The sequence below is a fragment of the Haliotis asinina genome, chromosome 16 (assembly GCF_037392515.1).
Source record: "Haliotis asinina isolate JCU_RB_2024 chromosome 16, JCU_Hal_asi_v2, whole genome shotgun sequence".
Classification (NCBI taxonomy): domain Eukaryota; kingdom Metazoa; phylum Mollusca; class Gastropoda; order Lepetellida; family Haliotidae; genus Haliotis; species Haliotis asinina.
In genome coordinates, this window is record NC_090295.1 from 41,783,840 (window position 1) to 41,798,570 (window position 14,731).

Here is a 14,731-nt window from a genome sequence, read left to right on the forward strand (position 1 = left end):
ATTTTCATAAGTTTGTGAAGAGTTATCTCCCTTTGTTTACTTGCTAGCCAACGACATTTTCAATGATCCTCAGTATGGATGATTTAGAGAAGAGGAAGTTGCTTATAGAGTATTATAAAAAGGCCATCAGATCACCTAAAGTGATTTCAAGTAGAACAGGAATCCTTTTGTCCACTGTTTATCGTGTTTTGAAAAGTATTGCAAATGGATATGGCATTGAGCACCGGGGAGGCGCAGCTAAGCCCAGAAAATTGACTGTCGGTGACAGGGGAGGCGGCTTGGTATTCTTGTTGTTAAAAACAAACGAAGGAGTTATGAAAACTTAAGGCTGCATATGATTGATAGAGGAACTGTGGCTGTCTGTGCGGAGACATTGTGAACTATCAACATGAACAGTGAGCGGTACACAGGTATTTTCGAGGGACATTTACTTCCAGCTGCTCACGCGTTCTATCGAATGTTTCGGATTTTCCAGCAGGACAAGGCCCCAAAACATCGCTCAAAGCATACACAGACCTGGTTTCGGACCCAAAACGTGACATTTTCAGACTGACCAAGCTATAGCCTAGATCTAAATTGAGTATTAAATCTTTTGGGATTTACGAAGGAAAGTGTCAATAAGAAAACTCTATTTTGCTGAAATGAAAGAAGTGCTCCGATATTAGGGCAGGATGGACCACAACTTTCTAACTTCATTTCTCAAGTGACACATGATGATCACATAATCACAAAATGTCATGTAATTTATAAAGCATGGAATATTGACCCAGCTGATCCAAAATTGAAGCGGGTGTAAAGTTTGACAATTTTCCTGTAAGAATCACGTGTTTTTGGTATTTAATTCCATTCTTCAATTTGTAACGATGCCTCGATTATCCGTTCTTGAGAGAGCGAGCAGTGAGTTTGCGTAATGCTGGATTAGCCATCCATGCAGTGACCGGACAGTTCGACTGACACATATCGACAATTGTTAGACTCTCGCAACGTCTTCGACAAACGGGCAGCACACGTGATCGTCAAGGTCCGGGACAACCACGCGTCACTACCCCATATCATGACCACTGCTTCCAGGTCACCCATTTGAGGAACCGGTTTCAAACAGCAGCGAGGGCAGCTTCAGTAGTCAGTGGGAGAAGCAGCTGAATCAGTCTGACCGTGAGACGTCATTTACGAGAAGAAGGCTACGTGCACGTCGACTTCATGTTGGTCCAATTCTGACAAGTAGACATCGTCAGGCACGTCTCGCTTGGTATAATAAACAGCGCAGAGAGTAGGAAGGAGTCCTGTTTAGTGACGAATCCAAATTCCACCTGTCATGCCGATAGACGTTAGCGTGTGTGACGTAGACGCGGTGAGCGTTACGCCAGTTGCTGTATTGTGGTGGCAAATCGCATAGGCGGAGGACGTCTGATGATTTGGGTCGGGATCAGTGTGTTTGACAGGACACCCTTGCATGTCGTTCGAGGCCGTGATACCGCCCAAACGTACACTCAGGACGTTTTAAGATATGTCTTTGTCCGTTACATGAGGAACCATCAACGTCTGCACATTCTGCTACAAGATAACGCCATACCGCTTTGATTACCATGGACTTCCTGCAACAGAACAGCATCAGTGTCATGCAATGACTATCCCTCTTCCCCGATTTGGCACCCATCGAGCATGTCTGGGATGTGATGGGGAGAATTGCCGATATGGACCGTCCTTCAACTTGCAGCAGCTGGAAGCGTTTCTCCGCGGGGTATGGCAACAAATCCCCCAGGATTTCTTGAGGAGGGTCATCTTTTCTCTCAGGAGGAGGTATGTGGCTGTTGGTGGACACACCCGATACTGACGTTGTCCTCGTTCATGTCGTTTACCTGTGTGAACTTTTGATTTAGCCCGTCCCTGTTTAACCCACGTTGCCTTGATCAATAAATGCGGTGCAACTTAATAACGCATTTCATTCTGTTCTTAAATGGTTATTTATCACATCGTTCTCAAAAAGGTCATGGATGCCACACCGCACCTAGGAAAGATGCTAATCTATCAATGATGCGTTTCTAATGGCCTTCAGTATATCTACCATCGTTTTTATGGTAGAATATTCGTTATTGTAACGATCGGCTAAGTTTCCAAAATATCGCCAGTACCTGAAGGGATTCTGTAAATCCAGCTAGGGCCATGCAGGAAGCAAACGTATGTAAGTCCCCATGGTCCCTAGTATGGTAATCTGCCTTCAGTTGTAGGCGATATGTAGTCTGTTTTTATTTTGCATTGCTGTCTGCGGTACTAAATATTATTACAGCATGCTAGGTTTAAACCCAATCTATGATATTCTTGTATTTCTGAAGTCCTTCGACAGCAAGTTGATATGATTTATTTTGGTTTATTGTTTTGATACGGCCATGTGGCGTCATAACCGTGATTTATTATCTTGAGCAGAAACATGTACACTGTTTTGGTATTAACCATATCATTTGATCAGGAGCAACATTCGAGCAACAGCTGGCCGTGTTTCTTCGACTTTATAGTTCAAAACCAACATTCAATCGTAATAAGTGTGAGCGTGTGAGTTTAGATTTACGCCGAACTCAGCAATAGTCCAGATACTTGACTTAAGTAATCGAGTCTGGACAAGACAATCCAGTGATCAGCAGCATGAGCATCGATCCGCACAATTGGGAACCGATAACATGTGTCAACCAAGTCGACGAGATTGACCACCCGATCCCGTCGCCTCTTACGACAAGCAGTAGTAGGAATTACTTAATCGTGTGTATATATGTCCAAATACACAAGGTCTAGTGTCATGCATCTGTGTTTACAGCCTCCTTCGTGTCGATGAGCAAAAGATCCTTGCGTTGAATGACAGATTACATGTGTCTTCCTTCGCCTCCGAAAACTGGACACCGGACACCGGACACCTCAGTTGCTTACTTCATGTTCGTAAACGATGCATCCCACCCTGGGAAACTTGATAAATTACTTCACTCTTTGACACAAACCAGGGGTGTCTATTAAAAGTCTATAATTGGTGTTAAATACTGTTTTATATGAAAGCATACAGTCGACGAGCAACCCATGCTCATGTAACGTAACAGGCGACTAACGGGATCGGGTGGTCAGGCTCACTGACTTGGTTGACAAATTTCATCGGTTCCCAATTGCGCAGATCGATGCTCATATTGTTGATCACTGGATTATCCGGTCCAGACTCGATTATTTACAGACCGCCGCCATATAGCAGGAATGTTGCTGAGTGTGGAGTAAAAGTAAACTCACTCACTCACTCACTCACTCATGAGGATGAATCCATGCATGATGATTCTCACCCGATCATTAGTGGTTTGCCGATTCATCAATACGCATCGATGCATCGATTCATAGATCGATGCAAAGTTTTACATTGTTGTATATCCCGATACGATACTTCAAATGAGCCACGATACATCGATGTTTTACTCTGAATATTGCTGAATCGCGATCTCTGTCAAGAAAAATGACTTACCTTTGTTTGAGGATTAGAATATATGCTTACTTATTTTCCCTTCATAAGTAAACGTTTTCTCGGAACGTCTCGTGCCAAGAACTGTGACAGACGTATCACCCGCATGTTATCAATACTGACAAAGTTCGTCCATAAACTAAATTATTTCGTTTCCGCATGAACATTGAACGCTGGAGGAATTTGAAGGAATACTTTAAAAATGGTTTTGTATTGATCTTTAGGTGTGTCGCAGAATTAAAGATTTTAGTATCGCGATACGTATCGTATCGCCACTCTCATACTGAGATCCGTATTGTATAGCAACGTCACAAGACTTTGGCAATATATCGTCACGACTAAACCTGCAGTATCCCGATATATCGTATCGCGGGTTGTATACAGCTATATACCATTAGAACAAGTCAATGAATACCAGTTGATAAGTGTTCATAAAAGATGTTCGCGACAAAGTCAGGAAAACAGTATCTTGTATCAAGAATTCGAAACAAACGTCGCGTCTAAACTTTCACTCTGTCTTAAGTTTATTAGATCCTCACAAAACACATACTGAATTCAATTATTTAACAACCGAACTCACCAATTAGCGTGAAGATGGTGACGATATTTATCGGCATAAGTTTACTCATGCTGAAATTTCATGACACATGCTACAAATCTCTTTTCAGCGCCATGTGGCGGGAAGCGGTGCTTGAATGGAGGACGGCTGGATACAGACACCTGCAAATGCAACTGTAAACCGCCATACGCAGGGACGACATGCCAGACACGTAAGATATTTTACAATAATTCCATTGATATATATCGTAATTCAGGTTAAATCTGTAATCATGAAAATATCGAACTCAGTGATAGAGGCCAATTCAAAAACGTTTTTGTTTACAGACACATACTCTCTAAGTACACAGGTATTGACGTGAATGTCCATTGATTGATATTATAAGCCCCACTCATCAGGTTTCAAGGTCATCTTAAATATCTTTCTTTCAATTAGAGTTTCGCGAGAATATGACATATGTTATTCCATGTCAACAACATATTGATATTCGTCATCGGTCATCAGTAGAATATCATAACAGAAATTTATAGAGTCCTCCTATTTCATGTTTCAAGTTGAGAGAGCTGTAAAATATTATAACCGTAGATTTTAATATTTTCCAATTTAAGTGTGACGTAAATAAACAACAGAACATGATAAGCATTCGCTGAACTGTGTCTTTCAATTTTATTGCAGCCCAATGCCCAGCAAAGGACCCTTATCACTGCACTCTCTATCGACTGTCCTACTGCAAACTGTATATTAATGTACCGTCAGAATGTCCTTTTCTGTGTGGTATTTGCGGAGACGTTTAGTACGAGCTAACATCAGAATTTGGTACAAGACAGTTAGGTATAAAACGTCTTCAGCTGCACCAATACCTTGATGGTTGGTCAAAGCGCACGACGTTTTGTAAATTATACTCGGGGTATTCTTTGTTGTAACAGATCTTCTGAAAGCACGTTGCCAGAGATCGATGGTTTGGCTTTGATAGGTTTTAGTGTATTTCTTATCGACTCGTATGTAGCATGTGGTGAAGTGTAAGCTTACCTTGCGAGATGCATTCGTTGCCTTGGGTATTTGACAGCTATTAGTGTTAGCTTGTGTTATCAGTGTTATCATATGCGGCAATCAGCAGCAGCTGAATTCAAGTTGGAGCTGAACATTAACATTGGTGCAGGCGATGACCCCTTGTGCATTGGTGCAGTCTCAGTCCAATTAAGTAAGGGCGGACAATATACTCCATGGTCAGTATTTCGGGGCTTTATTGCAGTGGCCTTAATCCCCAGGGCACTAGACTGTGTTGCAGCATGGGGATCGATGGCCAAGGACTACCTATCCAAGGGTAGGAGACTCTTCCGCTGGCAACACATGGACTATTTGGTTTCTCGTTATAATCATAAATGCATGACCAGTTATTTGTTACCAACAATGATAATGAGAAAGAATAATTATGACGATATTGACTCGGATTCAAGTCATCATTGTGCCGCAAAATATTGTGTTGCCTTTTAGGATATACCAATTAAATTATCAATCATGGTCATTTAAATACAATCGGTGCCTAAGGATAAAAAGGCGAAATGCTAAGGACAAAAGCAGATAAAAAACAAAACAAATAAATTCATCCGCCTAACAACAGACAGTTGATATTGCGGAACATTAATTCCTCAGACTGCAGTTGAAAAGCAACAGTAACCACATTTCGTGTTAGTAGAGGATTGGAAGTGTTGACATTTCACTTTGACAGATCTGATAAACAGACATTACCAAGCTGTGAACAAGTAAACTTTAAAGGTATTTTGATAATATCGTGACTCTGAAAGCTATATATCAAAACAATCTATTTAAAGTGCAACCTCTTAGCAAGTTCATATTAAATGCAATGTTTCAGCAATATCGTGACTGTGAAAGCTATTCATGGAAACAATCTTCTTAAAATGAGCCCTGTCAGGGAGAACGAGAATAACGAAATATCATAAATTTAGAATAGAAATAAGCAATTAATCCCAATTTGTATAAACAAAACAAAATAAAAATAGGAAGATAGATCTGAAGGTGTCACCATGTCACCTGAACAAATTTTAGTTAGATTAAGAACATCACTTCAGAAATTATAGACAAATCTAACCACGACTTAAAATATTCTAGCATTTATAACACAGTATTTTAAAATCTACTTTCAAAACCCGTGGTCTTATATACCCTATCGGGAACACAATAATTTTACTTACCGTACTTATCCCCCTTGAGGGGTACAGCCATTGACAATCTCAAATGCTACTTCAATCTTCCAGTTGCATCACAACATATATATATATATTTACAGTTCATATCAGCGGATTCTTTTTTTCTTGTAAAGAAATAATTTCAGACTTTATATAAACAATTTTTCGTAGAGCCCTAATATAGTAACTGTTATTGTTTTTGACGAAAATGTTTTCAATACAGTTTTAGCAGGAAATATTTGACGATGATTCCTTCGTCATAAGGGGAGATAAAAGAAGTTGTTCAGTCGAGGGACCAGTGAACAACGTATCGATCTTACCAAACACCCCTATGTTAATTTTGACCCGTTTGAAGCATGATTATCGGATCGTGCACTTCAGCCAACCCGTGTGGATCAAGCGATTCGAATTTTGCGTCTTCTGTTTTTTCCCCGCAGGTATTGTCTTAGTACAATCGCCGGGGTGTAATTCCCCTTCTTAATATTCACAGGGGCTATACTTAAACGTTTAATCAAAATTTATTTATTGGAATGCATGGCAATTGTTTTCGTAGACATCGGTGGATTTTGCAGACGACACACACACAAAAAAAATGTAGAGTTATCGCCCTTCTATCGATTTCATTCGAAAAACGTCAGCATCATGTGTGACTCAATGTTATTCGATTTGAAAGCACTACCACGAAGTACCGAATCAGTTGCCATTGGCAGCGGGGTACATTGCCAGTGCGCTTAACCAATCAGGAAACGACATTTAGATAAAAAAATAATATGGAATATTTCATCTTTCAGCAAATATTCATGACAGCATTATATGATGACTTATTACCCAAATAGATACAAGCGATAGTTTGTTTTACTTCATGTAGTTTATTGTTAGGTGATTCATTTGTTTTTCATTTGAAAAGGAGACATAACATCTTAAGACTGGTTTGCAATCACTGTATGGAACAAGAATTAGTGTCATATATTTGTTTTGGTGCTGCTTTGGCTGCAGCCTTATCCTTCATGTTATCAGTGATACCAACGTGGCTGAGAAATCAAGGGAAGACGGTATAGTATTTGACCGAAAAATAAATATACAATCGTTCACTGATTTCAATTAAAAATGAATATTTAGAGGGCACATGTTTAATACCCTGAAGGCACGAGACAGGATATGGATATATGGTAACTTGTGTGCAATTACAACTATCAGGCATGTAATTTAAGCATCAGCAGTTGCCGTGTAAAGTGAGTGGGTGGGTTAAGATTTATAGTCACACAGGCAATATTTCAACGACATCGACATCCAACCTTGCTTATAGCTGTGCGTTTAATCGTCTTTATGGGAATCTGTATATTTACAAAATCTTCACTTGTTCCACTTCTACGGCTCAGAATTAAATCATTTCTGCTGCCGGCATTCTTTCTTCTCCTTGGCAGTGAGAGAGACCACAGGTCAACCAACATTAACCACATTTAGAAAATCAGAAACCAATGAGTTACAATATAAACAAAAAATTAAGCAATTAAAAAGTATATATAATACATACAAATCCTTATTCACCGATAGACCCAATGATGGTGGTGCAGTCACTTGTGCCACTGTCAATTAATTCAGAACGATCTCTTCTCGCTTGCCGGATAACAGCTCTATGCTGCCTCACAGCAGAGGCAAACGCCATGTTAACAGCCTTACGAAGAAAAGCAAAATGAAAAAATAAGGGATCTCATGAAAGGGCAGGTGTTCCTGTACTTTTTCCAGGCTTCTTCCAACGTTTTGCATCACACAGTGAGGGATCTTTATCGCCAACTCTGCTGTTGGCGACGGAAATTAAGTGACTGACTGACTTCGAGGGTCTGACGATTCTCAGACCTGGTAATGGTCACACAAATGTAGAGAGTGCAGATGACGAATAAGTAAAAGAGGGTTGGTAGTGGGTCAGCCCAGAAATACCGGTACTCGTTTTTATTTTCACAAAGATTAAATTATTGGCAGTGGAGGAGAATTCTCACGCAGAGTCTTGTCATGCATTGACATGAAAAAAAGACGTCCAATCGTTATGACGATTATGTTGGTCTGGTGTTTGTTTCTCAGTCGCGATTTTGTAACCATGTACATTCTGATGATCCCATCGATGCATTTTGTTATTTTGAGGGCATGTAATAAGGCGGAATGAAGAAACTTAAAACCTTCTTTTAAAAATTGTCATATTTGCAGTATGGTTGAATTCAAAGTGATCTGAGATATTATTCATTACAGTCCGTGATTATGATTTTCAGTAACCCATACTTGTTAGAAAAAGCGACTAACGGGATCTGGTGGTCAGGTTCGCTGATTTGGTTGACACACGTAGTCTTTCTCAAATTCGATCGATGCTTTTATAGTTGGTCACTGGATTGTCTGGTCCATATTTACAGAGAGACGCCATAAGCCTGAATTATTGCTGAATGCTGCGTAAAATTAAACTCACTCACTTCATCAATTCGTAGTTTTTATTGAATACTACTATCATTTACTCTGTGGTTCAGCCAGTGGTTTAAACATCACCTGCATTGAAACTGATCGTACTGTGAAAATAACTGGCTTTTGTGATCGATATGAAACGGGTATTTCAGTCGTCTTTATTCGCATCTGCCACACATTTTAGCTGTTTTCTGTAATCAGTTTGTGCATCAATTTATGTATTGGATTGTTTGATTAAAATGCTTGACGATCAATCTGTGTTCCGCTTATGTCCACGTAATGAGAATATTGTGTTTCCCATAATAAAGATATAATCACTAGTTTGACTTACACAATCGTAAAGTAGGTGAAAGGACTATATTGCAGCCTTAAGGCTAAGAAAGCAAATATGCTATCATCGTAATGGAAAAAAATATGCATCAAGACTGTTCAAGATTACTAACACTTCAGTCCATTACCACGGTAAACAGTGACATCAACACAGTCAAAAGATTATCTTCAAATTCGGTTTAAGGTTGTGAAAAATAATTAAGGCGTTTAAGGCAAATTTTACATCATCACAATGGATTGTGTCAATTGAACTACCTCTAGGGCAATATGACCGAAACAACGTCGCAATTCGGCCAAACTTGCTGGGGTAGTTTATAGTCATGGTCACACGTAGTTTTGTGTCTCCTGTATGCAGTGATGAAGTCACAGATCAGTTGAAGTAAAGCGACGTTGGGACTCCTTGAATGGGTTACCGCGTTCAGCAGCTTGACTTCTGCGAGCTTCTTGGACAATCCTGCCCCAAGACAAAGCACACGTGACATGTTGTCTCACCTTAGGCAGTCATGCCTCTGTTCACTAATGGGTACCTGATGGGATACGGCGTGTGACAATTTCTTGCTAGTTCCTTACAGCTTGGGTTGTCCAGGGTAACAATAAATGTCTGTCTGTATGTGTTTGGAGCATGCACCTGGTGAGTGGAAATTAGCACTGCAGAAGTACATATTGGTCATGGGCGACGCTAGTTCCAACACAGGAGGAACACAAGTAAAACAAGAACACCGTTGTTGATGCATAATGCTGTAATAGAATGGTCTAACTATTAATGTTTCATGTCACAACCATATCAGAATCGTTGGTGTACAAATACATTGTACTTCAAGTTTTCAAGAGAAAGGGGCTCAATGAAATAAGTTAGTAAATATTTTGCAACGCGAGACAGTGACTACAGTGTCATTTAAGAAAGAGATCAAATCCAACACAATGCGATATATTTGTGACTAAGCTTTCTCAGTAGAGTCCAGATTTTAGTGTCATTGTTTGTTTGAATTCTACCGCCAACACACAAAGTCACTGTTGATTCTAGCACTTTTGTACTTGTAGTACTAGTATTTGGTGGAACTCAACCCAACAAAAAACACAGCCTTTTCCTTCCCTGAGAAAGAGTGACCCATTATGTAACATGTGCCTGATCCTTGTACGATATCCATCTAGTAAAATATTCTAATTGCACTCATTGAACACCTGTATCGTTTTGGGTCTTTTTTCTTGTTTGGGTTTTTCTTTTCTTTTCCTTAAGAAAACCACATTGCATATCAATATTACGGTTAATACATTGCCGTGACAAGAGGTATAAGAAATTCCCTCTGAACCAGCAATACATAACACTTACAAGTCAACTTACAACTTACAATATTCAATAGTATATTGAGCAAACAACGAACAAGTTACAATGAATCACGATACAGACTTCTAGTACAACGCAGTTCAGTCACAAGTCCAACGTTACTGGTCACAAATATGAAATATTAACTCACCATAATCTTGGTGCTTTACATTGAGCTCAGATATATTAACGGAAGCTTGTTTCCATCGGGAGAGCAGTCAGGCATGAAGTGTCAGTCTTCTAGGTCAGATGATTCAGATGATGTTGTTGGCAAACAGTCGATGATAGGCAGAGGTACAGAAGTCCAGTTATTTCGGGCGTAAGTCCATATGTGTGCATCCCTACCCTAAACACAACAACCAGCCTTTATAAACTAGCGTCCAAAAGAAACGCCACTGAATATATTTCTTTCTGTCTAAACCAAAACAAAAGCAAATTACGGTTACATTAAATCTTTCATTATGAAAAGTAGTAATTCAGCAACAATAGTGAAATGGTGACAAGAAGAGAAACAACGCAGCACACGATTTGATGGCTCATGAGTGACATAGGTGCATCATCCAGTATTCTATCACCAAAGCAGAATCGGCTGGGAGCTTTTACAACTTTCTGGGCAGTGCATGTTGTTCAATGTCGGGTGTGGCCAACCCTATGATTGATGCAGGTCTGAACCCAACGTAGGTGAGCTAATGGACCCGACGCCATTTCTCTTACAGGGCAGCTGCCAAAGCGTTTTCCGTCAGTGGTGGATTTTGTGGTTTCCATGTAGGACGTCCCGGTTGGTCCCAAAGGCGCTCAATTGGGGACAGATCTCGAAGAGCTGGACCTGCCTTCGACGCTAAAGAGCACTCTTCGTCACTCCTCTACTGTCAGTGTTGGCACATCAACGTCATGTCCTTGAAATGTCAATAGGCACGGAGACCATGATGGTGGAGTCGTCTGGCCACAGTCCGTCTGATGACTGGATGTCCAAGACTGTTGGACCTCATAATGACCTATCGGTTCGGTAGGTGAAACACCCCTAAATACCGGCCATCCTGTTGGGTTGTTACCATTGGTCTACCACTCTTTGGCATGTCTGTCGTACTGACCGTTTGTAGTAGGCGCGTGACGCGTTGACGATGATGGATTTGCATCATCCCATGGTCCTAGACAAATGCTCGTGTGTCTGTAGCATACCTATGGCTCTCTCCATTTGTTCTGTTGTTAATCGCGGCATTTTCCTGGTTGTGAGTAGATTAATATGATCTAAGAGAATACACCCGGTCAGCTTTTATACCCTTATTTGATACGGGTAACTTTGTGAACAGTTTCCATTTTAAGCGTGAAAATGTTTGGGTTTTTTTTAACAAAATACAAAATCATGTAATCATGTGCAAATGTTCTTTGGAAATAGGCATGTTGTATTAGAGAGATGTTTCTAGCAATTTTCTAAGAGACAGACCATTAGTTTGAAAATCAACAATCATTTTTATTTGGGTGGCGTTTCTCTTGGACGCTAGTTTATATACTGACACAGTGTAGGAAACATTCGAGCACAGAGTGACAATTTCGCTATTCACTAAGAACTTTCACGAACAGGAAGTAAACAAATAGATTGCCAAGTGCAGGTAACCGAAGCGCTATCAAACAGGTCCACAGCAAACCACGTTGGCCTCTAACGTTATCCAGCACTCACTTAAACAGGAATTATTAACGCTTATTATCTCTTTTTACCTTTAGACCAAATCTGAAACAAGTAACAAATCAATTCAGACATGGAATCTTTCGCTTTTGACTTCCAGTATATATCAGTAGGAATGATACTTGGGTCTGTTCTTCTCAACGGTCTTCGTCAAATTTTGATAATTAACAAAACCTCAAAGTTGGTACGCATGTGAATTCATTTGTTTTATTCTACATTTTGTCCATCCAGTTTGGCTTTACAAAATACTTTAGAACTAGTGTTAAACTAGTATTAAATTAATAAAGGAAGCACACTAATGATCTAGTGATTTTCCGTTTATATGGTTTTCAAACAAGCATTGTCACAAAGGTAACATCATCCCCCGCCGCAGTGTATCAAATCAAACTGTCAAAGTCTTGAAAGTTTAAGGTCAAGTTAAAAGTCAACAAAAGCATGATCGGTCAACGTCTCTTGATATCTCTTTCTTTGCTTGTTCAAACACACAAATATTTTGAAGATTGACTTTACCTTGATATGCATGTCATAGTGTATGTAATGAGCAAAGAATTGTACTAAAGAAATTGCTTATTCAAATGAAGTCTTGAAAGTCCATGAAAAAAATTGCTCTTGAGACATCTTGCTGCCAATTCCGGGGAGGATGCTGAAAACTTCAAAGTGTAGCCATGACATTGAAAATTACCTGAAGGTCATCAAAAATTGACCGGGCCCTGCGCCTTTCCTGGATAAAGCTTAATGATGAATGTGAAAAAAGCCAGTGAACACTTCTTGAGATATCTTGCTGACACGGGTAAATGTTAAAGTCCTCATATGACCTTGAAGTGACGGTAAAGGTCACCAAACCTGGCTGGGACCTGGCTTTTACTTTATTGTACCAAACATGAAAGGAATCTAGTCTACGGTTCTTAAAATATTCTAAGTCGTATTACGTAGGTACGAAGTACGTGGGGAGTGACGGAACCTACTGATATATCCCCCGCCTCGCTCTAAACAATGTTTTTCACACTGACATGAACCAGTGAAGCACATGGCAGAGTCCACGCCTTCTCATTTACGCACAAAGTCAATCGACACAGGAAATGCGTCACTTTAGTGCTATAAACAAATGGAATATATCAGACTAGTAGGTAAACAGGCAAAATGTCAAATTCTATATGCGATTTAGAGAGCAGAACTTGTTTTGATGGCGGGGAATCTGACGGAGATTTTCAAACTATGACAAACAGATGAACCAATGACGTGAAATCCACACACACACAGAGAAGAGCCAACGCTTTCTCAGTCGGCAAAGGTAATCGAAAAGTGAAATACATCCCGCCAAATGAAATAAATAAATAAATAAATAAATAAATAAATAAATATTAGCACTGTGTCACACAGTTTTGGCAATTCAGTGAGAAGACCTTGTTTCGATAGCGGGGAATCTATGGATGACGTAGTGCAGCTGGATATATACACCTGCAAATATCAAAATAATATCTGTACTATAGTAACATTACTTTGTTATACTGACTTGTTCTTTTTCAAACTGAGATGTTATTTCTACTGTGGTAAGTTCCGTTTGAAAATCCATACGCACTTCTGAGCACACGCTACGGTAGTAAAAAGATATATTTCTCAAGACAGGAATTTCATTAAATATGTAACGCTATGTACACTGTGGATGGTCAGATCCGCACTACGGTACGTTATCTTAATATCTTATCAATGTGGTTTGCTCTGGCACAGCAGAACTACATGTCTGGCGCTGTCTGAAGTTGAAAATATGAGACCGGCAGTCTTTCATTCCGTGACTATGAACTCTATGCTCTCATAAAAGAGAAAATGTTTAACAAAGGACAGTAAATAGCATATCACTGATATCCTGTACATGTAGCATGCAACTTGAACATGATATCACTACTGAAGACAATACAATATACAAACTGGATAGAGCTGAAGGTAGATCACCCCAATAGGTACCATTGGGGCTTACAGTAGTTTTGCTACCTTCATGGAACCTTAGTTAGATTTACATTACCTCTTCAGCCGCCATTGTACACAGATTTAGTTATCACATAAAATACCAAATACATTCCGATTGAAAATACCGATATATGTAACATAATTGACATGGGTTATATCCTCTGACTACGTTTACTGGCCCGTAGAGGGGCACTATCACAAACAGTCTCGGTGTGTACACTGTAATTACATCCTATCGCTTCATATAATGCTCAAATGTAAGCATCAACACTTATCAATTAATTCATTTTTCTTTCAAAACCCAATAATTAAACGAACATCATAGATGATGATTTGAAATACTGATTCTGTGATAAAAACATAAGTAGAGTCATAAGAAGGCGAGAACAATGTTCAGCTTTTCCGTGCCTTCATGGCTTGTTTCCAATCACCGTCGAACCCTGTTTTCGTATGTGAGGTCTTTGTGATGTATTCGTCAACGATGATACGTAGGTTTTATTTCATACCATCAGATACATCAAGAAATTATTCTGGTTTAGATTTGTGAGCACAAACAGTTTCATGTAAAGGATAGTTAGTTTTTTAATGGAAGTACAATAGATGGAATCATGGGTTTTAGCATTTCTAGCAATGTTCTCTTCCACGTGGGCTTGTAACGCAAAAACTGCCATCAAGATATGTACAGTCACTAACGGGTCTCAGCACTATATCAAAGGAAAGGGATTGA

The 14,731-nt window shown here is 39.6% G+C and overlaps 1 protein-coding gene across 1 annotated transcript in view; it reads left to right on the forward strand.

Moving 5' to 3' along the window:
• LOC137267784 (uncharacterized) overlaps positions 1-14,731 on the forward strand; it is a 49,307-nt gene that overhangs the window by 27,144 nt on the left and 7,432 nt on the right. The window contains exon 12 of the mRNA XM_067802228.1: positions 4,156-4,257. Coding sequence (XP_067658329.1) covers positions 4,156-4,257 — 102 coding nt within the window. The remainder of the gene's footprint in view (positions 1-4,155; positions 4,258-14,731) is intronic.